Genomic DNA, 23,684 nt, shown 5'->3' with positions numbered 1-23,684 from the left:
GCCGTTATCTTTCACCAGCGAGCAAAAATATACATTTACTGTAGCAGTTTTGCACAGATCCATACAGCTATGGGTGCCTCCATCCAATGAAACCACTTCCGCTACACTTCCCAAGTTACGCTTACACACACCGGTGTTTGGTGCATGCTAGATAGCTAACAAAACTGCCCTATGCAAAACTGCCCTATCCATCCAATGACTCTTGCGTGTAATGTAAACATGCCTGAAAGCAGAACCATTTATTAGTCAGAGGAGATGTGAAACTGGAGGGAAACGTAACAGAATCATGGGCTGAAATTCATTCTATAAAGTTGTGTAGAAACATACCTTACATCAGCCGAGGTCATAGTTTCCTTACATTTATTAAAATATGCAGATCCTGAGTCTAGATAGAAGCAAACTAAGCATTCAGAAATCTGTAAAATGTGTTTATAGTCAATCTTTCTTATTGCAATCTTTCTTATCCTGAATATATACCAACATTATAATATTTGAATGAAAGGTGTTTTTCCTCTAAAATAATATCTTTACCATACTGAATATTTGTGAGAGAGAAGCTTTCTCCCCATGTTGTGTTGTAGGGCTCTTCTCCTGGGTGAAATGTCCTTTGACCACAGAGAACTTGTCTTTTTATCTTCTGGTCAGCTCTTCACCAATAATGTCAGCAAAAATACTTTTGCAGCTGTCTTATAAAATCTTAGAAACTCTATTGACGTCTGATGGACAGAGCTATGAGGATCACAAACGTCAGAGCTCCTTTTCTTCTTAAGCTCGAGAAAAACATCCAATCCCTGTTTAGAGTCCTCTAGCTTTAGTAGAGCACTGCACAACCTCAGGCTCTCACATTGCACACACACACTCAGTCTTGAGTCTGCATGGCCCTCCTCTGTGACGCAATGGCGATGGACTTCTTGCGTAATGCGGAGGCGGCGGCCTCAGTGATGCCATGATAACTGTCGGTCTCGGCCGAGTCCTCGCTGTTCTGAGACTTGGTGGAGTCCTGGAAGTCTGGTTTCTGTCTCAGCGTTCTGTTCTGCTCCTCCTTCAGCTCCAGGTAGGACCGAGAGAATGTGTGGAAGATGGAGGTGACGGGGAACGCCATCAGGAGGATGCCACTGAGGATGCTACTGAGCGCCACCACCTGACCCGGGATGCTCCGCGGCACCATATCCCCGTACCCCACCGTTGTCATGGAGATCACCGCCCACCAGTAGGTGCCAGGGATGCTGGTGAAGTCATACTTGGCGCCCATCTCGCTCTCCGCCAGGAACACCAGAGGGGAGAAAAGTGCCATGGCAACACACAGGAAGAGGAGGAGCAGGCCGAACTCACGGGTGCAGCGTCGGACCGTCAGGCCTAAGGTCTGCAGCCCCAGGGAGTGGCGCGCCAGACGCATCACGTAGAAGATCCTCAGGGCCCGGAGTACCCGCAGCACCAGGCCCACCTTCTCCAGGTAGTTGTTCCCGCCGCTGGGCTTCTCCCCTCCCTCAGACAGAGAGTCTACAATCAGGGTGATGTAGTAGGGCAGGATGGCCACCACGTCGATGATGTTGAGGGGCGTCTTCAGGAACACACACTTACTCGGCGTCTGGATGAAGCGCAGCAGGAACTCCAGAGAGAACCAGGCCACACACACCGTCTCCAGGACAAAGATATTGTAGCACCTCTGAGAACACTCACCCTGGAAGACAGAGGAAACCGTGTTAAGAAAAACACAGTGGAGGAGAGAGAACAGTGTTAAGGGTTTAAAAAGTGTTGTTGAAAAAGTTAAGGGGTAAAAGTGTTAAGGTGAGCAACAATTATAATGCAAGACATTGTTAGGAAAGGACAATACATTCACTATTATAAAACACTATGGACAACTGTCTCCTAAATCACACAAGTCAGTTGTTCCTATCTGGCTCGAAGGACCAGTTCAAGAGCCACCAGTGGTGCCAAACTCCTCTACACCAGCGTGGGGGGGCTGGGGAGAAGAGGAGAGGGAGGGTGCCAGAGCAGTGATTGAGGGAGAGCTGGAGAGGGTTTTGTACTCTGATGGAGCAGCACACAAAAAAATCTGAATGTCCCTGTTAGTTGATTGGGATCAACAGGAAAAGAGATCCGTTTCTTGATTAAACAGCCAGAGGGAGATGTCAATTTGTCTTCCTTTGTATTATAAAATACACAGGCAGTCTGTCGGCAGTACTTTACATGATTTATAAAGGTAAGAGGAGAGGCTTTGATGATTCATTGAGGTTGAACACTGACTGAGGAAACACTATTTCCTTCCTTTAATTGACAAGACAGTTGGGCTATACAGTACAATGTACAACTCTTTTAGACAAACCACCCTGGTAGCATTATCTGGTCATACATAACAGAATCTTTGTACCCAAGATATAAATGACTGATGTCCATCCACACCAGTAATCTCTCTCTCTCCATTAAGTGAAAATGATTTCCTTCCTGGGATCAGCAGGGACAAAGCTAAAGCCAACTGTGACTACATTATAAATATATTATAAATACTTTCATTTACTTCTGACATGGTGAAATATCCTTACTTCCTGTAGCGTAATACATTTTCCATCTGCTCTAAATTGGTCCATAAATATTATATAACTGTAATTACATGTGATTATGAAAACAGGCCCAGAAGGAGAACTGGGAGAAAGGGGGAGAAGGGGGTGGATGCGTAAAGCCATCTATAATTATTTATGTTTTATAAAAGAAATAACCCAAGCTGTTGGTCCTCCTTTCATTGCACTCTCACTCTGGGAAACCTAGCTACGCTTCATTAACATGTTTAAGAACAAGTGAGCATAAAATAATGTCTTAATTACTTTTGCCAACTTTTTGTGACTTTCCTCTAGTTTCCTTCCGTTTCATTATATATTCTACCAAATTACTCGTTAAATGTTATTAGGGAACATGTGTCGTTGAGCAGCGGTTGAGCTCTAACCTGTTAGAGAATCATCACTTGTGAATAAGATGCAAGAGGTGGTTAAAAGCCAATCCAGTGTATCCTTGGAAACATACAACATGGCATAGTGAGGAGGGAGAGTAAGAACAGAGCTGGGGGACCATTTAGATTCGCATTATTCTAGGAAATATAATTTCATTAAAGCAAATCTGTGTATCTGAAAGGCTTAGAAGGCAGAACAGAAATAAACATTTCAGAAAACAACCTATCTTCCATGTTTACTAATTCAGACAACATGCAACCACGTCACTATGCTTGGTTATTCACAGAGCACAACAATAAACCCACTGGCACAGACGTCTGGGTGAGTTATCAACTAACGTGAATTCAACATGAAGTTAACAAAGGATGCCACCGTGACATTGGATTTAGGTTCAAAGTTGGGTTAAAAAAAAAAATGAGGAAATTCCTTTGAGTTGATGACTTTTGTAAATCCAATCAGTTTTCCACGTTGATTCAATGTCATCACATAGATTTTTTTTGTTTGTTAAAATGACGTGGAAACAATGTTGATTCAACCAGTTTTTTCCCAGTGGGAAGTGTGTGTGTGCACACGTGTAAAACATATTTACAATTTGTGTTAATATACTGTAACTAGGATGATAAAATGTCAATTATTTGTCACATGTAATTCCAGTTAATTGATCTTTTCCAATCAGCTCAACCTTTTCCTGTTTGTTTTAATGTTAGACTGAGTGGAATCCCTCTGGGCACACCACGTCATTTCAACATGGATAATTGGGTAATATTTGGTGGAGACGATCAATGACTACAGCCTATATTCACCCACTCAAAAAAGTCAGCTGAAAGTTAGTTGAATTTCCAATGTGTTATCACTATGCTTTCAATCATTTAAAAGCACAGCAAAGTTTAAATGGGAATGCAATGTCAGATATTTTGTTTATTTATACAACAGATGAATGTGTTAACACTTTGCTTCATTTAATAGCAGAACCAAATGACCTGGATTGCATTTGAGATTACATTAAAAAGAATATGGTGCAAGTGATTAATGCCATTCGAGATTTTGCGCAGATTATAAAAGCAATTGTGAAGATCTCCACAGACCTAAGACGACCTATGCATGCTATCTTGAAGATGCACGCTTTATAGGATTACATAAGAAGGAATTTAAAGTTACAGTAACCTCAATGTGGTCATGGATGCGTTACTCATTTTAAGGTTGAATGTTACATTCGTATGTAAGTTGACTTTACCTTTAGGCTATTTACTGGGTTATAAAAGTAATATTGAAGTGTGTTTGGTTGACAATGTAAATATCAACATTTAAAAGGAAATGTATCTACTACTTGGATAGTTCCATCTGTACCACTGGCTTAATCCCATTCTTTAACTTTTATTTTTGGTTGAGTTGCAGACATGAATCCAACAAATATTTTGTTAACTTGACGACAAGTTAATAGGATATTTATTGTATTTCAAAAGTGATTGACGTCTCCATTTAAACAAAAAATCTAAGTTAAAAAATAGGGCTAAATCAAACCAAACTTTAAATACACTTTAAATAATGTTTAATTTGATTTAGTCCTATTCTTGAACTATTAGTCCTATTCTTGAACTATTAGTCCTATTCTTGAACTATTTTTGGTTAAGATGTAGATGTGAATCAAACATATCAATTATTCATTTGTAGACAAACTCCTTCAAAATGTTGATATTTGATTGCGTTGACAACCAAACAATTCAATGACTAAATATCATAACCCTTTGAAATCAACCAGCTTGAAGCCCTAGGCCTAAGTATTGCCTATTTTTAGTTGAACTCTGGGTTAAATTGAAACAATAGCTGTTGATGACTTTGCAAATGCTATAACTAGTATAATTGATGATAATGATGTATTAAGTATGGTTACATTTCATTTGCTGTGTTAAACCTACCCTTTGGAATGACTTTGATAGCAACAGTGAATCTATTTAGTTTTAAGTGGGGATCTCATTAATTATTCTCATGATAGCACAGTCAGTGACAAAATCATATCTAAGCAGGGCTGTGCTTGGTTAAAAGCCTGGATGGGAGACAAAAGGTAGATGTAGATAGATCAATTCTCCAGTAGGTGGTGCTGCCCAGCCTATTGTTATTTTTTTCTGATACTGGATATAATATTGAAGATCTGATGTTGTTTTAAAGGCACAAGTGCAACAGAGAAACCGTGTATAAAATATGTTGACATTTCAAAATGGGAAAGCTGTTCTGAATGTGGCAGTGGTATCTAGTGGAAATCGCTCTGTCATTTCCCTTATTGCAAAAATTTTACACTGTTCGCTCAATTTCAGACTGTAGGCTGACACTTGGTAGTACATGTAGACTGTGGGCTGACACACCTAGTCGTATACAGTGCCTTCAGAAAGTATTCACATCCCACATTTTGTTGTGTTACAGCCTGAATTTAAAATTGATAAAATGTATATTTTGTCACTGGCCTACACACAATACTCCATGTTTTTTGTTGATGACATTTTTACAAATTAATAAATGAAAAGCTGAAATGTTTGAGTCAGTAAGTATTCAACTCATTTGTTATAGCAAGCATAATTAACTTCACGATTAAAAATGTGCTTAACAAGTCACATAACTTGCATGGACTCACTCTGTGTGCAATAATAGGGTTTAACATGATTTTTGAATGACTACGTTGTCTCTGTACCCCACACATACAATTATCTGTAAGGTAAATAATGACTCAACCACAAAGACCAGGGAGGTTTTGCAATGCCTCACAAAGAAGGGCACCTATTGATAAGGTAAACAAACAAAAAAAATATTTGGATGGTGTGACAATACACCCAGTCACTACAAAGATACAGGCATCCTTCCTAACTCAGTTGCCTGAGAGGAAGGAAACATCTCAGGGATTTCACCACGAGGCCAACGGTGACTTTAAAACAGTTACATAGTTTAATGGCTGTGGAAAACTGAGGATGGATCAACAACATTGTAGTTAATCCACAATACTAACCTAAATGACAGAGTGAATAGAAGGAAACCTGAATAGAATAAAACTATTCCAAAACATGCATCCTGTTTGCAAAAAGGCACTAAAGTAATACTGCAAAAAATATGGCAAAGCAAATAACTTTTTGTTCTGAATACAAAGTGTTATGTTTGGGGCAAATACAACACAACACATCACTGAGCACCACTATCCATATTTTCAAGCATAGTGGTGATGGCATCATGTTATGGTTATGCTTGTAAATCATTAAAGACTGGGGAGTTTTTTAGAATAACAAAGAAAGTGAATGGAGCTCAGCACAGACAAAATCTTAGAGGAAAACCTGGTTCAGTCTGCTCTCCACCAGACACTGGGAGATGAATTCACCTTTCAGCAAGACAATAACCTAAAACACAAGGCCAAATCTACACTGGAGTTGCTTACCAAGATGACAGTGAATGTTGGCAGAGTTACAGTTTTGACTTAAATCTACTTGAAAATCTATGGCAAGACCTGAAAATGGTTGTCTAGCAACGATCAACAACCAATTGGACAGAGTTTGAAGATTTTTTAAAAGAATAAAATGGCCAAATGTTGCACAATCCAGGTGTGGAAAACTCTTAGAGACTTACCAAGAAAGACTCACAGCTGTAATTGCTGCCAAAAGGGTTTCTACAAAGTATTGGCTCGGGGGTGTGAATATTTAATTTAAATATGTCGGTATTTCATTTTCAATACATTTGCACAAAAAAAAAGAAACATGTTTTCACTTTGTCATTATGGGGTATTGTGTGTAGATGGGTGAGAAAGAAAATGTATTTAATCAATTTTGAATTCAGGCTGTAACAACAAAATGTGGAATAAGTCAAGGGGTATGAATACTTTCTGATGGCACTATGTTAATACTGATTTTAGATTTAAATAGCAGAGAAGATAAACCTGGTAGTATATGTAGACTGTTGGCTGACACACCTGGTAGTATATGTAGACTGTTGGCTGACACACCTGGTAGTATATGTAGACTGTTGGCTGACACAGCCTGGTAGTATATGTAGACTGTTGGCTGACACACCTGGTAGCATTTGTACTGTGGGCTGACACACCTGGTAGTATATGTAGACTGTTGGCTGACACACCTGGTAGTATATGTAGACTGTTGGCTGACACACCTGGTAGTATTTGTACTGTTGGCTGACACACCTGGTAGTATTTGTACTGTGGGCTGACACACCTGGTAGTATATGTACTGTGGGCTGACACACCTGGTAGTATATGTAGACTGTTGGCTGACACTGTGTGCGTGTGTGAGAGAAATTGCTTGAGGCTAGATGGCCTCAGGATCCTGGTGTATGATTAGAGCAGAGAGAGATAGTAGCCATCTCACTGCAGTGTTTGGTTTTCACCAGACATAAATGGGACCCATCTCGTCCAAAAAGTTGACTCAAGTTTGCCAAAAAGCACCTGGATAATAATCAAGACTCTTGGAAGAATGTTCCATGGACAGATGAGTCAAAAGTATAACTTTTTGGATGACATGAGTCCCATTATGCCTGGCGAAAACCAAACACTGCATTCCATAGTATGAACCTTATACGAACGGTTAAGCATGGTTGTGGTAGTGTGATGGTTTGGGGATGTTTTGCTGCCTCAGGACCTGGACGACTTGCGTTAATAGAAGGAACCATGCATTCTGCTCTGTATCAGAGAATTCTACAGGAGAATGTCAGGCCATCTGTCTGAGCTGAAGCTGAAGTGCAGCTGGATCATGCAGCAAGACAATGATCCAAAACATACAATCAAGTTTACATGAAAATGGCTAAAAAGCAATACATTTGAAGTTTTGGAATGGCCTAGTCAAAGTCCAGACCTAATCCCAATTGAAATGTAGAAGGACTTGAAACGAGCAGTTCATGCTTGAAAAATCAGCAAATAATTTTTCTTCACGGCACTGTATGCAAGAGAGGAGACAGAGTAGCTGAGTGAGGGAACAAGCAAGAATTTTAATAATTCAAGACTAAAGTATCCCAAAGTCTCTTGAGGAGGATTCAGAGTAAAGAATATGAGTTATTAGTATTCCATTTACGAACAGAAAAGCAACAATTCAAGGCAGAACCATTTAAAGATTTAAAGTAATTTCCCATTGTTCTCTTTCACCTGTAAAGATGGTAACCTGAAAGCTCAGCTCTCCATTAAATCAGCTAGAGATCTCCCCAGTTATTTATCAGAGAGATGAAAACGGATAAAACAAGTCCTACATTTCTACAGACGTTGACATTGATGAAATTGACATCCCAATTCTACTACTCTGAGGAGATAACTCTGAGGACACACACAGTTTTTAATCCTCTATTCATCCAGATAGAGACATAAGCAGACCCATAAAACTGTGTGTGTGTGTGTGTGTGTGTGTGTGTGTGTGTGTGTGTGTGTGTGTGTGTGTGTGTGTGTGTTGTGTGTGTGTGTGTGTGTGTGTGTGTGTGTGTGTGTGTGTGTGTGTGTGTGTGTGTGTGTGTGTGTGTGTGTGTGTGTGTGTGTGTGTGTGTGTGTGTGTGTGTGTGTGTGTGTGTGTGTGTGTGTGTGTGTGTGTGTGTGTGTGTGTGTGTGTGTGTGTGTGTGTGTGTGTGTGTGTGTGTGTGTGTGTGTGTGTGTGTGTGTGTGTGTGTGTGTGTGTGTGTGTGTGTGTGTGTGTGTGTGTGTGTGTGTGTGTGTGTGTGTGTGTGTGTGTGTGTGTGTGTGTGTGTGTGTGTGTGTGTGTGTGTGTGTGTGTGTGTGTGTGTGTGTGTGTGTGTGTGTGTGTGTGTGTGTGTGTGTGTGTGTGTGTGTGTGTGTGTGTGTGTGTGTGTGTGTGTGTGTGTGTGTGTGTGTGTGTGTGTGTGTGTGTGTGTTGTGTGTGTGGTGTGTTGTGTGTGTGGTGTGGTTGTGGTGTGTTTGTGTGGTGTGTGTGTGTGTTGGTGTGGGGGGTGTTGTGGTGCTGTGGTATGTGTGTGTGTGTGAGGCTGTTATGTGGCCCCGAATCACTCTCAGAGCTATATTAGAACAGACAAGCTAAGTGCTTTAAAATCACCATTATCACCTTGGATTTGTCCTCTGACGCTTTTACACAAACCACAACATTGTTTCTGTTTTAATGGATCCACACCTGCACACAGGCAAAGGGATGTGAAAGTTAGAGCCTAACTGGAGACAGGAAGACAAGGGTTGTCAGAACATCTCTGAGCAGGTGAGACAAGCCTGTCCTCTGGACGGAGGAACAAGCTAAATTCCTGAACAGAATGTAACATTTAAAATGGTTGAGGATGCCAGCTCTTAGTGTAAGACTACAAATGTACAGTTGAAGTCAGAAGTTTACATACACCTTAGCCAAATACATTTAAACTCAGTTTTTCACAACTCCTGACATTTAATCCTCGTAACAATTCCCTGTGTTAGGTCAGTTAGGATCACCACTTTATTTTAAGAATGTGAAATGTCAGAATAATAGTAGAGAGAATGATTTATTTCAGCTTTTATTTCTTTCATCACATTCCCAGTGGGTCAGAAGTTTACATACTCAATTAGTATTTGGTAGCATTGCCTTTAAATTTTTTAACTTGGGATAAACGTTTCGGGTAGCCTTCAACAAGCTTCCCACAATAAGTTGGGTGAATTTCTGCACATTCCTCCTGACAGAGCTGGTGTAACTGAGACAGGTTTGTAGGCCTCCTTGCCGCACACACTTTTTCAGTTCTGCCCACACATTTTCTATACGATTGAGGTCAGGGCTTTGTGATGGCCACTCCAATAGCTTGACTTTGTTGTCCTTAAGCCATTTTGCCACAACTTTGGAAGTATGCTTGGGGTCATTGTCCATTTGGAAGACCCATTTGCAACCAAGCTTTAACTTCCTGATTGATGTCTTGAGATGTTGCTTCAATATATCCACATAATTCTCCTTCCTCATGTTGCCATCTATTTTGTGAAGTGCACCAGTCCCTCCTGCAGCAAAGCACTCCCACAACATGATGCTCCCACCCCCGTGCTTCACGGTTGGGATGGTGTTCTTCAGCTTGCAAGCCTCCCCCTTTTTCCTCCAAACCTAACGATGGTCATTATGGCCAAACAGTTCTATTTTTGTTTCATTCATCTTGCATTACTCATCTCATATGTATATAGTGTATCTTAGTCCGTTCCGCTCTGACATCGCTCGTCCATACATGTATATAGTCTTAATTCATTCCTACTTAGATTTGTGCGTATTGGGTATATGTTGTGTAATTTGTTTGATATTACTTATTAGATATTACTGCACTGTCTGCTAGAAGTATTTCGCTACACCCGCAATGACATCAGATAAAATTGGATTTGAACTAGCTAACCCTCCTCGTAGTTAGCTCTCTAACCATCTTTGTAGCTACTGTAGCGCATCACCCTTACAAAAAAAGATAGCATTTTTGAAACTGCAGTAATTGCAGCATACTGCAGTTATACTGCACTCTGACTGCAATTTGTTTTGTAAGGGTAACCCTCCTTGTAGCTACTGTAACTAGCTAACCCTCTTTGTAGCTACTGTAACTAGCTAACCCTCCTTGTAGTTAGCTCTCTAACCCTCCTGGTAGCTACTGTAGTGCGATAACCCTCATAGTTACAGTAGCTCGCTAACCCTCCTTGTGCTCCGATTGATTTCCCCTTTGAAGATACAGCACTTCCTCAGTCCCCTCACCCCCCTCTCCATCGTTCTTTCACCCCGACGTGGAGGTCTCTTTGATAGTGGGAGAAGCCTGCAGAGGTTCTCTTTAATCATTTTAAAGCTTTTTTGATGTCATTCAGGAGGTTGTCAGTTTATTCCACCACAAAGACACTCCAGCAGGAACCCTGAGGTCTCAGAGGCACAACTACTAGTTCTGAAAATCCCAGAAAAGATTATGATATAATTACTTCATATACTGCAGTTACTTATCTCAGGCCGCCAGTGGAATTGATGCAATAGCATTAAGTGGCCAATGGCCAATTTCTAACCCCTATGCGACCCCCAAGAGGACAATCTCTGGCTCAATGTGCCTTCAGAAAGTATTCACACCCCTTGGCCTCTCGTCACTGGCCTACACATAATACCCCATAATTTCAAAGTGGAATTATGTTTTTAGACAATTTTACAAGTTAATTAAAAATTAGAGGCTGAAATGTCTCGAGTCAATAAGTATTCAACCCCTTTGTTATGGAAAACCTATAAGTTCAGGAGTAAAAATGTGCTTAACAGGACACAAATTGCACGGAATTGCAATAATAATGTTTAACATGATTTTTAATGACACATACAATTATCAGTGAATTTCAAACAGAACCACAAAGACCAGGTTTTCCAATCCCTCACAAAGAATGGCACCTATTCGCAATAATTATGTGATTCTGCCATCTACTGTGCAGGTGGACAATAAAGATCCCCAAAATTAAATAATGCAAGGGGGGAAAAAAGAAGATAGATATACACATTGCAGAATAATAGTGAAGACATCAAAATTATGAAATAACACATATGGAATCATGTAGTAACCAAAAAAAGTGTTCAACAAATAAAAATATATTTTATATTTGAGATTATTCAAAGTAACCACCCTTTGCCTTGATGACAACGTATTCAAAAATTCCAAAATAAATGGAAATATCACATTTACATAAGTATTCAGACCCTTTACTCAGTACTTTGTTGAAGCACCTTTGGCAGCAATTACAGCCTCGAGTCTTCTTGAGTATGATGCTACAAGCTTGGCACACCTGTATTTGGGGAGTTTCAAGCTCTGTCAGGTTGGATGGGGAGTGTCGCTGCACAGATATTTTCAGGTCTCTCCAGAGATGTTCGATTGGGTTCAAGTCCGGGTTCTGGCTGGGCCACTCAAGGACATTCAGAGACTTGTCCCGAAGCCACTCCTGAAAAGAAATCCAGCACCTTCTTCACCATCCTCATGACTTCAATAGGGTTTCTCAAATCAAATGTTATTTGTCACATGCGCGTATACAACCCTTACCTAAATTTTCTTAACTGCATTGTTGGTTAAGAAAATCTAACTTTGAAAATAAGTAACACTAAAAAATAAGAAGAAGAAGAAGAAGAAGAAGGCTACATTATATACAGGGGGTACTGGTACCAAGTCAATGTGCAAGGGGGTTACAGGTTAGTCAAGTCATGTGTACATGTAGGGTAGGGGTAAAGTGACTATGCATAGATGATAAACAGTGAGTAGCAACAGTGTAAAAACAAAAGGGGGGGGGTCAATTAAATAGTCTGGGTGTCAATGTAAATAGTCTGGGGGCCATTTGATTTATTGTTCAGCAGTCTCATGGCTTGGGGTAGAGGCTGTTTAGAAGCCTTTTGGACCTAGACTTGGCGCTCCTGACCGCTTGCCGTGTGGTAGCAGAGAGAACAGTCTAGACTTGGGTGACTGGAGTTTTGACATTTTTTGGGGCCTTCCTCTGACACCACCTAGTATATAGGTCCTGGATGGCAGGAAGCTTGGCCCAGTGATGTACTGGGCCGTACGCACTACCCTCTGTACCGCCCTTCGGTCGGATGCTGAGCAGTTGCCATACCAGGCGGTGATGCAACCGGTCAGGATGCTCTCGATGGTGCAGGTGTAGAACTTTGAGTATATTTTTATTAACTAGGCAAGTCAGTTAAGAACAAATTCTTTGTAACGCTCGTCGTTAGGTAGAAGAGGAGGACCAAAGCGCAGCGTGGTATGTTTCCATTATTTATTGGAAACACTTAACACAAACAAAACAATAAACAGAAAATGAAACTAACGACGCTACAGACCTGAACATGTGAACATACAGACAACGAAGAACGCAATGAACAGGAACAATCACCCACAAACAAACAGTGAGAAACAGCCTACCTTAATATGGTTCCCAATCAGAGACAATGACAAACACCTGCCTCTGATTGAGAACCATATTAGGCCAAACAATAAACCCAACATAGAAACACAAAACATAGAATGCCCACCCAGCTCACGTCCTGACCAACTAAACAAAGACTAAACAAAGGAAATAAGGTCAGGAACGTGACATTCTTATAAATAATAACGGTCTACCAAAAGGCCTCCTGCGGGGACGGGGGCTGGGTTTAAACATTTTTTAAATATAGGACAAAAACACACATCACGACGAGACACCACAACACTACATAAGAGACCCAAGACAACATAGCATGACAGCAACACATGACAACACAGCATGGTAGCAACACAACAACAACATGGTAGAAACACAACATGGTAGCAGCACAATACATGGTACAAACATTATTGGGCACAGACAACAGCACAAAGGGCAAGAAGGAAGAGACAACAATATATCACGCGAAGCAGCCACAACTGTCAGTAAGAGTGTCCATGATTGAGTCTTTGAATGAAGAGATGGAGATAACACTCAAACTGGAGTTTTTTCTGCAGCTCGTTCCAGTCGCTAGCTGCAGTGAACTGAAAAGAGGAGCGACCCAGGGATGTGTGTGGGATCTGGGGACGCATGCCAAATCTTTTCAGTCTCCTGATGGGGAAAAGGCGTTGTCGTGCACTCTTCACGACTTTGTTGGTGTGTTTGGACCATGATAGTTTGTTGGTGATGTGGACACCAAGGAACTTGAAACTCTCGACCCGCTCCACTACAGTCCCGTCAATGTAAATGGGGGCATGTTCGGCCCTCCTTTTCCTGTAGTCCACGATCATCTCCTTTGTCTTGTCCACGTTGAGGGAACAAGGTCACTGCCAGGTCTCTGACCTCTTCTCTATAGGCTGTCTCATCGTTGTCGGTGATCAGGCCTACCACCGTTGTGTCATCAGCAAACTTAATGATGGTGTTGGAGTCATGCTTGTCCACGCAGTCGTGGGTGAACAGGGAGTACAGAAGTGGACTAAGCACGCACCCCTGAGGGGCCCCCGTGTTGAGGATCAGCGTGGCAGATGTGTTGTTGCCTACCCGTACCACCTGGGGGTTGGCCCGTCAGGAAGTCCAGGATCCAGTTGCAGAGGGAGGTGTTAAGTCCCAGTGTCCTTAGCTTAGTGATGAGCTTCGTGGGCTTATCCTTGTACAAAAAACGCATTTCAACAAGGAACGACTTATTTTCAACAAAAATGTTTTGCCCTGTTTGTTCAATTCTTGGGCTTCATTGTTATCTACTCATCTTTTTCACCTACTGTGCTTGACTCACTTTCAGCTTCAAACAACACTTCTGCTTCAGCCATCTCAACCTCTCCTCCATCAAAGATTCATCTCCACAGAGAATGAGCCACCCTGCCCAAACTCCTTTCCCCACAGCTGTAATCGCTGCCAAAGGTGATTCTAACATCTATTGACTCAAGGGTATGAATACTTATGTAAATTAGATTTCTGTATTTCATTTTCAATGCATTTGATAAATGTTCTAAAAATATGTTTTCACTTTGTCATTATGGGGTTTTGTGTGTATATGGGTGAGAAAAACCCCCATCTATATTTCATCCATTTTGAATTCAGACTGTAACAACAAAATGTGGAATAAGTCAAGGGGTATGAATACTTTCTGAAGGCAATGTTAATTACTAAGACCATAAGAGCAAGACCAGAGTGCAGCAGCAGTGACCTGGCAAAGGGAATAATCTGGTATTCATGTAATTGAAGTTGTAGCGGTCGTCCCTGACAACATCCCTGAGCCATCACACTACCTCTGTGATGATGAGTTACTATCAGAGGGAAGACTCACTATGCGGAGGTTGTCCCTCAAACATCATCCGACTAACAGCAGAATGCAGATATGGATGTACCCAGAGTTTTTCCAGGTCTGTAACTCGGTCAGGTCAAACCCCTGGCCCAATATATAACCCAACTGAGTGTGACCCGGAAGTAAAAGCCTGTGAGCAGAGAATAAACAGGAAGTGAACTCACCCTCTCCTCCTCCTCCCTGAAGTCAGGCATGGTACTGATGCAGAGTGTTACCGCGGTGATGGCCACAAACACCACCGACAGAAAGGCAAAGATCTTCCCAGGAAGTCCAGATTGAGGGTTCTCCACCATGTCGTGAAGCCTGCGCATACACCCCGCCATGCGGCTCTCCTCCTCCTCCCCCCCCGCCCCGGAGGGCCCAAGCCCATCCTCACAGCTCTGGGGGGTCAGGGTGGTGGTGAGCTCTGCTTCCTCCTCCTCCATCCTCAGCTGCTCCTTGAGCTCCTCCTGTCTGATGCGTAGCTTCCTGAGGCAGCACCACTCCAGCCTGGTGTCCTCCAGGCCCCAGTAGACCAGCTCCTCCTGGAAGGACAGGGCACACATCTCCCTCAGCAGTCGGAGCCGCCCTGCCGCCAGGAACGTCACAATGGTGCGGAACGCAGATGGGCTGCGGTCAAAGAAGAACTCCTGGCGCCCGTCGTCGTAGTCGTCACACACCTTCATGATCTCGTCCAATGAGCTGCAGCTCCTCAGCCGGCCCAGCCGCGTCAGAGGGAACTCCTCCAGAACGGACCAGGGGATACGGTACCTGGTGGGAGAGGAAAACATATGTTTCTGTCCTCGGTTTATATGCCTTTTAAACCTTGCACCAGAGGCCTCCCGAGTAGCGCAGCGGTCTAAGGCACTGCATAGCATTGATTATTGAGTTGAACACGCCAACTCCTGATTCTGTGGATACGGTACCTGATCCCGCCTACATTGATGACGGCTGACTGGTCGTTCTCCTCCTGCGCCTCATTGGGCCTCCGCAGCAGTCGCTGCCGTTTAAAGAACACACCCTTCTTAGTGACCACCTCCTGCTGGTTCTCCAGGGGGAAGTGGAAGGGCGTAAACTCTTTTTCCGTGCTGCCCGCTAGGAAGGCCACCTCCTGGTACATCCCTGCTGCTCCTCTGGGGGACCCTGGTTGGGAGGAGAGGGGTGGGGGGGGGGATGTTTCACTGGCCGACTGGGTTGGCAGGGACCTCACCCATCCAGGAGCAGGGCTGGTCTCTGTGGAAACAAAGCAGAGGAAAGAATGTTCTGTTTTTTTTTTTTTAGACGAACTCCACAGGTTTATTGGGACAAATTTGGTCAGAATAACAAGGTTAAGCAATTCCTAAATCACTCTTCATGCTCCCTCTCTCTCTCATCACACCCCAACAAGTCTTACATCAGCAGAAACCCTGATGCAGAGAGAGGAATTGGTTAAGTTGTTGTGGTATTTAACGTCGCTGAGGCCCTAAATGAGGTGCTTCTTTTTAAAGTATTGTTTATCAAGGTTCACTAAATTACAATAAATACAGACCAATTAACTGTGGAATTTCGACAAGGAAAATAACTAACAGGTTGGCTATACCGGAATAAAACTTCCTGTGATTCATCTTTCATTTGTTTGTTACAACAACAGAAAAAGGGCAATTAATTCTGCAGCAATAATATCTTGATTTAATCTTCTTCTTCCAATATATATTTTTAAGTTAGTATAACCACAGCTTCAAGCAAAGAAACAAACCCCTAAGATGTGGCACTTTCTAATGGCACCTTCCAGTCTTAAAACGGACATAATGCAGCTCTGCGTAGCGACGGTTAAATGATTCATACCAAGCCAAATGAGATCACAGTGAACTACTATCAGCCACAATACTTCTCTTCATGATGCAGCATTACACTCTAAAACTCGTATCAGTTTCAATTAAGAGAAGTCATTCACAAGAGTGATCAGTGGTCTAATGTACTGCATCTTAGTGCAAGAGACGTCACTACAGTCCCTGGTTCGAAGTCAGTATGCATCACATCCGGCCGTGATTGGGAGACCCATAGGGCGGCCCAGCGTCGTCCGGGTTTGGCTGGGGTAGGCCGTCATTTTAAATAAAAATGTGTTCTTAACTGACTTGCCTAGTTAAATAAATGTTTTAATTAAAAACAGGACACTGTGACTGTTGGTGGATAAGAGGAAAACATTACGAAATCTTCGAGAAATTATAGAATGTATATGTCCTTCATCAAACCCTAATCTCTCGTGTCCAATAATACAAGTTCACTCCAAAGTCTCCAGAGACCAGAGTGCTTTGATGAGGTATTGATTTATTGTGATGTGTTTTACATTATGTTGCTGCAGATGGGTGAAAACATTTCAGTCCGGTCTACTGCAACTAAAGTAGAGCGCTGAAAGACGCTAGCCTAATGACAGAGATGACAGCCTAACGAGCTAGGGAGGATACTTCAAACAGACGACAATGATTTTACCTACCTGTTACTCGTATGCATGAAAGACAACTGCAGATTTAGGAAACCTAAAAAAAACAAGGTTGAGCCAGGAGTATCCATCGCCTGCTGATTAAACACAGTAAAACGTGTCAGTGCACTCCAGTGCCTGGCTCGATTGGCTCAGTAATGCTCCTTTCATACTGATGTGACAACCAAGGGGAAAATAAACTCCAGAAAAAATGTCACATCTTCTGCTGAAGCCTTGTGTTCTAATGTATTTACCACTTGGTTTACCACATTCTCTTTGGTTTATTTTACAATGTACAAATGGGGGCACAAAAATGGGGATGGATCCAAGGTCAAGTGCAGATAATTGAGTGTTTTTCCTATGGTGCGTATGTCCAGGGTTGGGTAGGTTACTTTCTAAATGTAATCCGATAGTTACTATACCTAACAAAAATATAAACGCAACAATTTCAACAATTTTACTGAGTTACAGTTCATATAAGGAAATCAGTCAATTGAAATAAATAAATTAGGCCCTAATCTATGTATTTCACATGACTGGGCAGGGGCAGAGCCAGGCCTAGCCAATCAGAATGAGTTTTGCCACAAAAAGGCTTTATTACAGACAGAAATACTTTTCAGTTACATCAGCTGTCCGGGTGGCTGATCTCAGATGATCCCGCAGGTGAAGAAGCCGGATGTAGAGTTCCTGGGCTGACATGGTTACACATGGTCTGCAGTTGTGAGGGTGGTTGGACGTACTGCCAAATTCCCTAAAACCAAGTTTGAAGTGGCTTATGGTAGAGAAATTAACATTAAATTCTCTGGCAACAGCTCTGGTGGACATTCCTGCAGTCAGCATGCCAATTGCATGCTCCCTCAAAACATGAGACACTTATGGCATTGTGTTGTGTGACAAAACTGCACATTTTAGAGTGGCCTTTTATTGTCCCCAGCACAAGGTGCACCTGTGTAATGATCATGCTGTTTAATCAGCTTCTTGATATTCCACACCTGTCAGCTGGATGGATTATCTTGACAAAGGAGAAATGCTCACTAACAGGGATGTAAACAAATTTGTGCAAAACATTTGAGAGAAATAAGCTTTTTGCGCGTATGAAACATTTCTGGGATCTTTTATTTCAGATCATGAAACCTACACTTTATTAAAAAAAGATTGGTGTTTCCAATGACATAATCTGTGTGCATCGTGTGATTTTGACCAATTGTGAGTAGGCATGGCCTACTAATTGGTTGATGATGTCTTTGGAAACGCTTACCTTCATATTTTTTACTACAAAACATAGAAATGCACCATTTTCACATATGTTCATGTTTGGGTGATGCTGGAGATGAATATGAAGTTGAACAATTTGGAAATTTCCCTTTAGAAGAAAACAACCCATCAAGCACATTTGGTGTCATAATAGTGGTCTCTGACTTGTGGTCTGACTCACTCAAGTGGAACAAACACACATTTACACCTTTTTTCAATGCTGAATTGAATGTCATCGACAAAACAGAAAGGTGTCAATGTATTTTTGTTTCTGCAAACATCCTACACATCAGATGTCATTGGTTAGCATGACATCTGTCTCTGGGGGCTCAGGTCCATAAACGCACAGAACACCACCCCTGAGAGGAGGTGACATAACACCCAGGAGACCTAGAGGGCACCATACAGTGCCATCATTTACAATCACTAACAGCTGTAGGATCTTAAATTTGATCACTTTTATTGCTGAGAATTTTCCAGCTCCACAGGAAATGCAGATGAGCTTTGTGATTTACATAAATTCACTGAAAACCCACACAATTATATTAACAGTATTGCACTTTTCATGTAGCCTACTTTTGACCAGCTAACAGCCTAACCACTGATCAAACAACATTATGAACTAAACGTTAAAATCCTGTTGCTGCAGGATTATTTTTGCTACGACAATACTGGTCAAATTAAGATCCTACATCTGTATGATGGCCCACGTAATCATACATATAGGGCCTTTGACTAGTCGTCAACATAATGAATGCTGAGACAGTAGCCTGGTCCCAGATCCGTTTGTGCCGTCTTGCTGGAAAACAGAGGATAGTACAATGCTTGGTCCTACATACAGGACTGCTGAGAGATATGACTTCAAACTATAGGTAGCCTCTCTCCAGTAGTGCTCACCAGTGGTGACCGCTGGAGGGACTACACTATCCTTCTAAAAAATAAAAATAGGTCCTGTGTAGTCTCTGTAGTAAGATATTGTATCATAGCATTATGTCTACTCTACATATCCTGCCATACTAGAGTGATGTGGGCTTCCAGTTTAATCTGTGATAATGTCTAACAGTGCTCGGATGGTTTGGGGAAGAAGACAATATCCATATTTGAATGAGAACTTTTATCTGCTGAGAACAGAGCATGGCTGCTGCGCTGCTCTTTCAGTCATGGCTGTTGTAACATTGTGGAATTGATTCTTCCCTTCTTGCTGCTGCTGGTGTGTTTGACTGAACTACTGAAACATGGAAGCATAGTCCTGCTTCACTGACCACTTTCATAAATACATATTTCATTACCATAAACATTCTGAAAGCCCAAAGATGGGTTCATGAAAATTGTCCGAACTTTATTTAACCTTTATTTAACTAGGCATGTCAGTTAAGAACAAATTCTTATTTTCAACGGCTAGGTAATTGTGACCTATTTATGCAGCCCTTTAATGAAAGCAATTATAAACTACACCAGGGAAAAGTAACAACAAAAAGGCAGATGAAGGTAGCCCTAATCTAGAGGTATTCTGAAATGTGACGTGTATCCGATTTGAGCCATCTAGTGGACCAATACTCGGAACAGTCCTGACCAACAGTCCTGACCCTTGCCAAGGTCGCGGGACCTTGGCAAGGGTCAGGACTGTTGGTCAGGACTGTTCCGAGTATTGGTCCACTAGATGGCTCAAATCTGATATCCCATGCGTCAAGCTGCATGTGAAGCTGGAGAACGTGGATGTAAAAAGCATAGGATAGTTCATCCTTACAGCCGTAGATGGGAGATATACTTTCAAGGTGGAGAGGAGGATGACAACATCAAAATAGGACATTGTAACAGAAAATAGCCATTTAGGGAGGGATTCATGCCCAATAAGGAAGACAAAACAGCTCCTGTAAAAAGAGCTTGATGGTCTATTCAAACAGAAAGGCATGAAATCTTACTAAGGTTGGGTCATTTTTTTATTAAAAGTACTGTACTTTGTTCATTTGCAAAGGGCTTTAGAGAAAATGCAAGGTACAGTATCAGATAAATAGCCTCAAGGTAGAGACTTAGAGGCTGTTTGATGCCCACTGAAATGTACAGTAGAGCACTTGTTTCTGTACAGGCATCGGTATGAGAAGTCCATCCACAATAACACTCTCTATTCTTCCATACATTTGCATCTTTACACTACCACACAAGGCAGTGGTTGCTTTTCTATTGTTAGAACATGATTTATGCAATGTATGTGGTCTATAGTGGCTGTATCATGTCCTTCATGTAGTTTGGAAATAGTGCAGCTACAATGTCCAAGACACATTTCCCCCCTGAGGGCAATAATGTTTCTCTCGCCTTTAGAATTTGTCTTGAAGATAATTATTTCTCTCTGCATGTCCTCAGATATTACATGTCTGTGTGTGGTTCCAGGACATATAGGAGAAATGGGAGAATACTGTCATGTGTAGCGGCATCAAACTCCCCAACCCCCAGTCCATATCCCTATACCTCCACCCTAACCAACCCCCAGTCCATATCCCTATACCTCCACCCTAACCAACCCCCAGTCCATATCCCTATACCTCCACCCTAACCAACCCCCAGTCCAGTCCACACATCAACAAGTGAATGAAATGTGGGAGGAATGCATAGACCTATATATAGAGATTCCATACAGGCAGTAAAAGGAGAGCCATTTGAGAGGGTAGGAGCTGTTTTAAAAGGGTGTATAACCCATTGACTTGTTTGGAACTCAATCACAGTCCATGATAGGTTCAAGAAAGAGCTTAGCTGAGAAGGTAGTCTACTGAATTCTAAAATAGAAACCTTTTGTTTAATACAATTATAGCCCCATTTGTTTTGGGGTTATACAATTATTGATTATTGTCAATCAGAACGCTTGCACTGAGCCAAGACGGCCAAAAATCCAATATTCAAAGGTTCAAAAGCCTATATTTGAAATAAATCACCTTTAGATTAATCTTATCTAGGAGACAACTTTAAACCTGGCTCTGTCAGATTTTGCACATCTTGCAAAAAAAGAACCAGCTGCCATAGCGTACAGTGCTTTAGGATATGAGAGAGACACCGTTGGACAAGTAGTTCATAGTAAGGGAAGGTTTCAAATGCATCACAATTTCTTCCACACAGCATACATCGTGAATTAACATTCGCCTAGCCAGTTTATATGGATGGACATTAGAGCATAGACTCATTTGTGACAATAGCCAATAGCCGTCTAACCTAAGTGCGCCGCGCACTCACTCACATTTAGAAAAATGTTATGGCTACTATGTAATAAATGCTGAATAAATATTTTTCAAAGTCTCTGTACAAACATTGAAATACCATTCATTATTACCACACCTACCCGCTGTGTCCGGCTTGTGTCCATCGGCAGAGAACTTCCCCACATTTCGATATCAGTTATGAAAGCGCATATTGGTCAACATGAAATACATGCTCCAATCGACTCCGTCCTCCGTATAAATGATCCTAACATGGTAATTGACTTTATACCAGGTGCACTCAATCCCAGGTAACGTCACGTGCTTTACTTCCGAATCATATGGAGCAAGTTTGAAGGTTCGGTAAACTTGCTGCGCACCCGCATTAGCAAGATCAAGGGGAGAATCAAAATACTGAAAACTACTTTGATTGTTTTAAGTCGAATGAACTGCAATAATTGCAAAAGAATCCGTCCAAATTCAACAAAATAGACTCACGAGAGAACAGTTGGAAAAGACACCGCGGATTTGAGAAGAGCCCAGCGTGAATGACTGGGTGTTGCCGCTCTGTGAGAACTCCAATTTGAGGGCTCTGCTCTGACTGTCTAGGATGCCGACAGAGACTACTCCGCTCACGCGCAAAATCGCGCTGTGCGGGTTATGCTATGCTCTGCTTCTTCCCCGAATTTAATCCTGCTTCCAACAGCCATTTCAAGTAGCTCACACTGTGATTGCAGAAGAAGAAAAAAAATCACGAGGCATACACATGTTTAAATGCGCACAAATGAATGTATGCGCTGAAATAAAACATAGGTTACACATAATTTGAGTTTCGAATTTTCTTTGTGTTATAAAAGATCGACGGGATAATCACAGCTAGGACTACTACAATGACGCGACTGCATTATTACATGGTTATAGCCTCCTCTCGTTTTCCTATAATGGTGTAGGGCCTACCATAGGCAGTGGTGTAGGCCTATGAAAGAAATGATTTCAGAGTGATTGTGCATACAATGTATGGAAAGTGAAAGATGAGGGGACGTAAAGGAGACTAGGCAGTTGGTCCTTCTTGATTGACTGGTGTGATGATAGGTGTCTCATTTACAAAGCAGGTAGCAGCCAGGCACAGCAATGCATCATTTGTCTGTTCATTTCAGTGCTAGTGTCTGTCACAACATATATCAATACTATAGGACCCATCTGCGTCACAAGGCTGTAATTGCTTCATGTGTTTGAATGAAGAAACAAAGCAAACGTGGTAATGATAACATCACTAATGAGGGTCTGATGGAAGGACCTCTATAGATGAACAGCCTAGTAACAGATGTAACAGATTACATTAGGCCCACTACAATTCTAATGTTTACATTAATACTGTTATTCACCAGCACACCACTGACTGGAATGAACAATTGCCACAGTCAGTTGGTGACTGGATTGAGTTCGCCTCTCAAGTAATATTACGGTAAATACAAATATAGAAAAAGAGAGTTGGGGCCAGGAGTTTTTCCTAACCAGGTGACCCAGGTAAAACTCTGGACCATAGTTATGATGAGGTCTAACTATGAGAGCCTGAGCATTGGTACCATTCACTGTAAAGTCACCAGTCAGCAGGTGACAGGTCCTAGACCCTCACCTAGACCCTCATCTCTAGAGGAGGAGTCTGTCCTACCATTCAGTCATGATTAAAAGTGCCAACTAGCTGTCATCGCTATGCCATATCAATGACACAAAAGCCTTTTGTGAGTGAAGGATGCCTCAGGTTATGATGTGATTCAGCTTCACCTGAGGATGTGAGCCCCAGTGTAATAATTTGTTGTGGAAAAAGTTCATTGGATTTTCTACATTGTGAGGGACATCTCAAAGTCTCATCCCAAAGAAAACACCCCTCAGAAGTCTCCAGCAAGAGATAATATGTATTTAGAAAAGATCTGGAGCAAATGACTCCTGTTGTCTAGGCTAAAGGTCATTCATCTCCATTCCTTCTCTCATAATGTCCCTCAGACATTAAAAGGTCTCTTTAACTTCATGGTGATAGAGAAAGAAAGAGAAAGAAAGTTCCAGAGATTGTTCCCTAAAATAAAAGTTTGTTTGGTTTTTACCTTGGCTCGAATTGCTGAGAGAGAGCTGACTGGTGGATGAGATTAGCCTTGAACTA

General features: G+C 41.9%; 1 protein-coding gene across 1 annotated transcript; it reads right to left on the bottom strand.

The window, feature by feature from the left end:
• Positions 1–209: 209 nt before the first annotated feature.
• Positions 210–22,163, bottom strand: LOC111954695 (voltage-gated potassium channel regulatory subunit KCNG2-like). The gene is made up of 4 exons (XM_023974572.1): positions 21,670–22,163; positions 15,556–15,862; positions 14,815–15,400; positions 210–1,681 (listed from the first exon to the last, which is right to left on the bottom strand). Exons 2-4 carry the CDS (start codon positions 15,747–15,749, stop codon positions 860–862), a joined length of 1,602 nt encoding a protein of 533 aa, XP_023830340.1. The 5' UTR covers positions 15,750–15,862; positions 21,670–22,163; the 3' UTR covers positions 210–859.
• Between the last annotated feature and the right edge of the window lie 1,521 nt (positions 22,164–23,684).

The sequence above is a fragment of the Salvelinus sp. IW2-2015 genome, linkage group LG30 (genome assembly GCF_002910315.2).
Source record: "Salvelinus sp. IW2-2015 linkage group LG30, ASM291031v2, whole genome shotgun sequence".
Lineage (NCBI taxonomy): Eukaryota > Metazoa > Chordata > Actinopteri > Salmoniformes > Salmonidae > Salvelinus > Salvelinus sp. IW2-2015.
The sequence above is the reverse complement of the archived record's forward strand: the minus strand, read 5'-3'. Positions and strand labels throughout refer to the sequence as shown.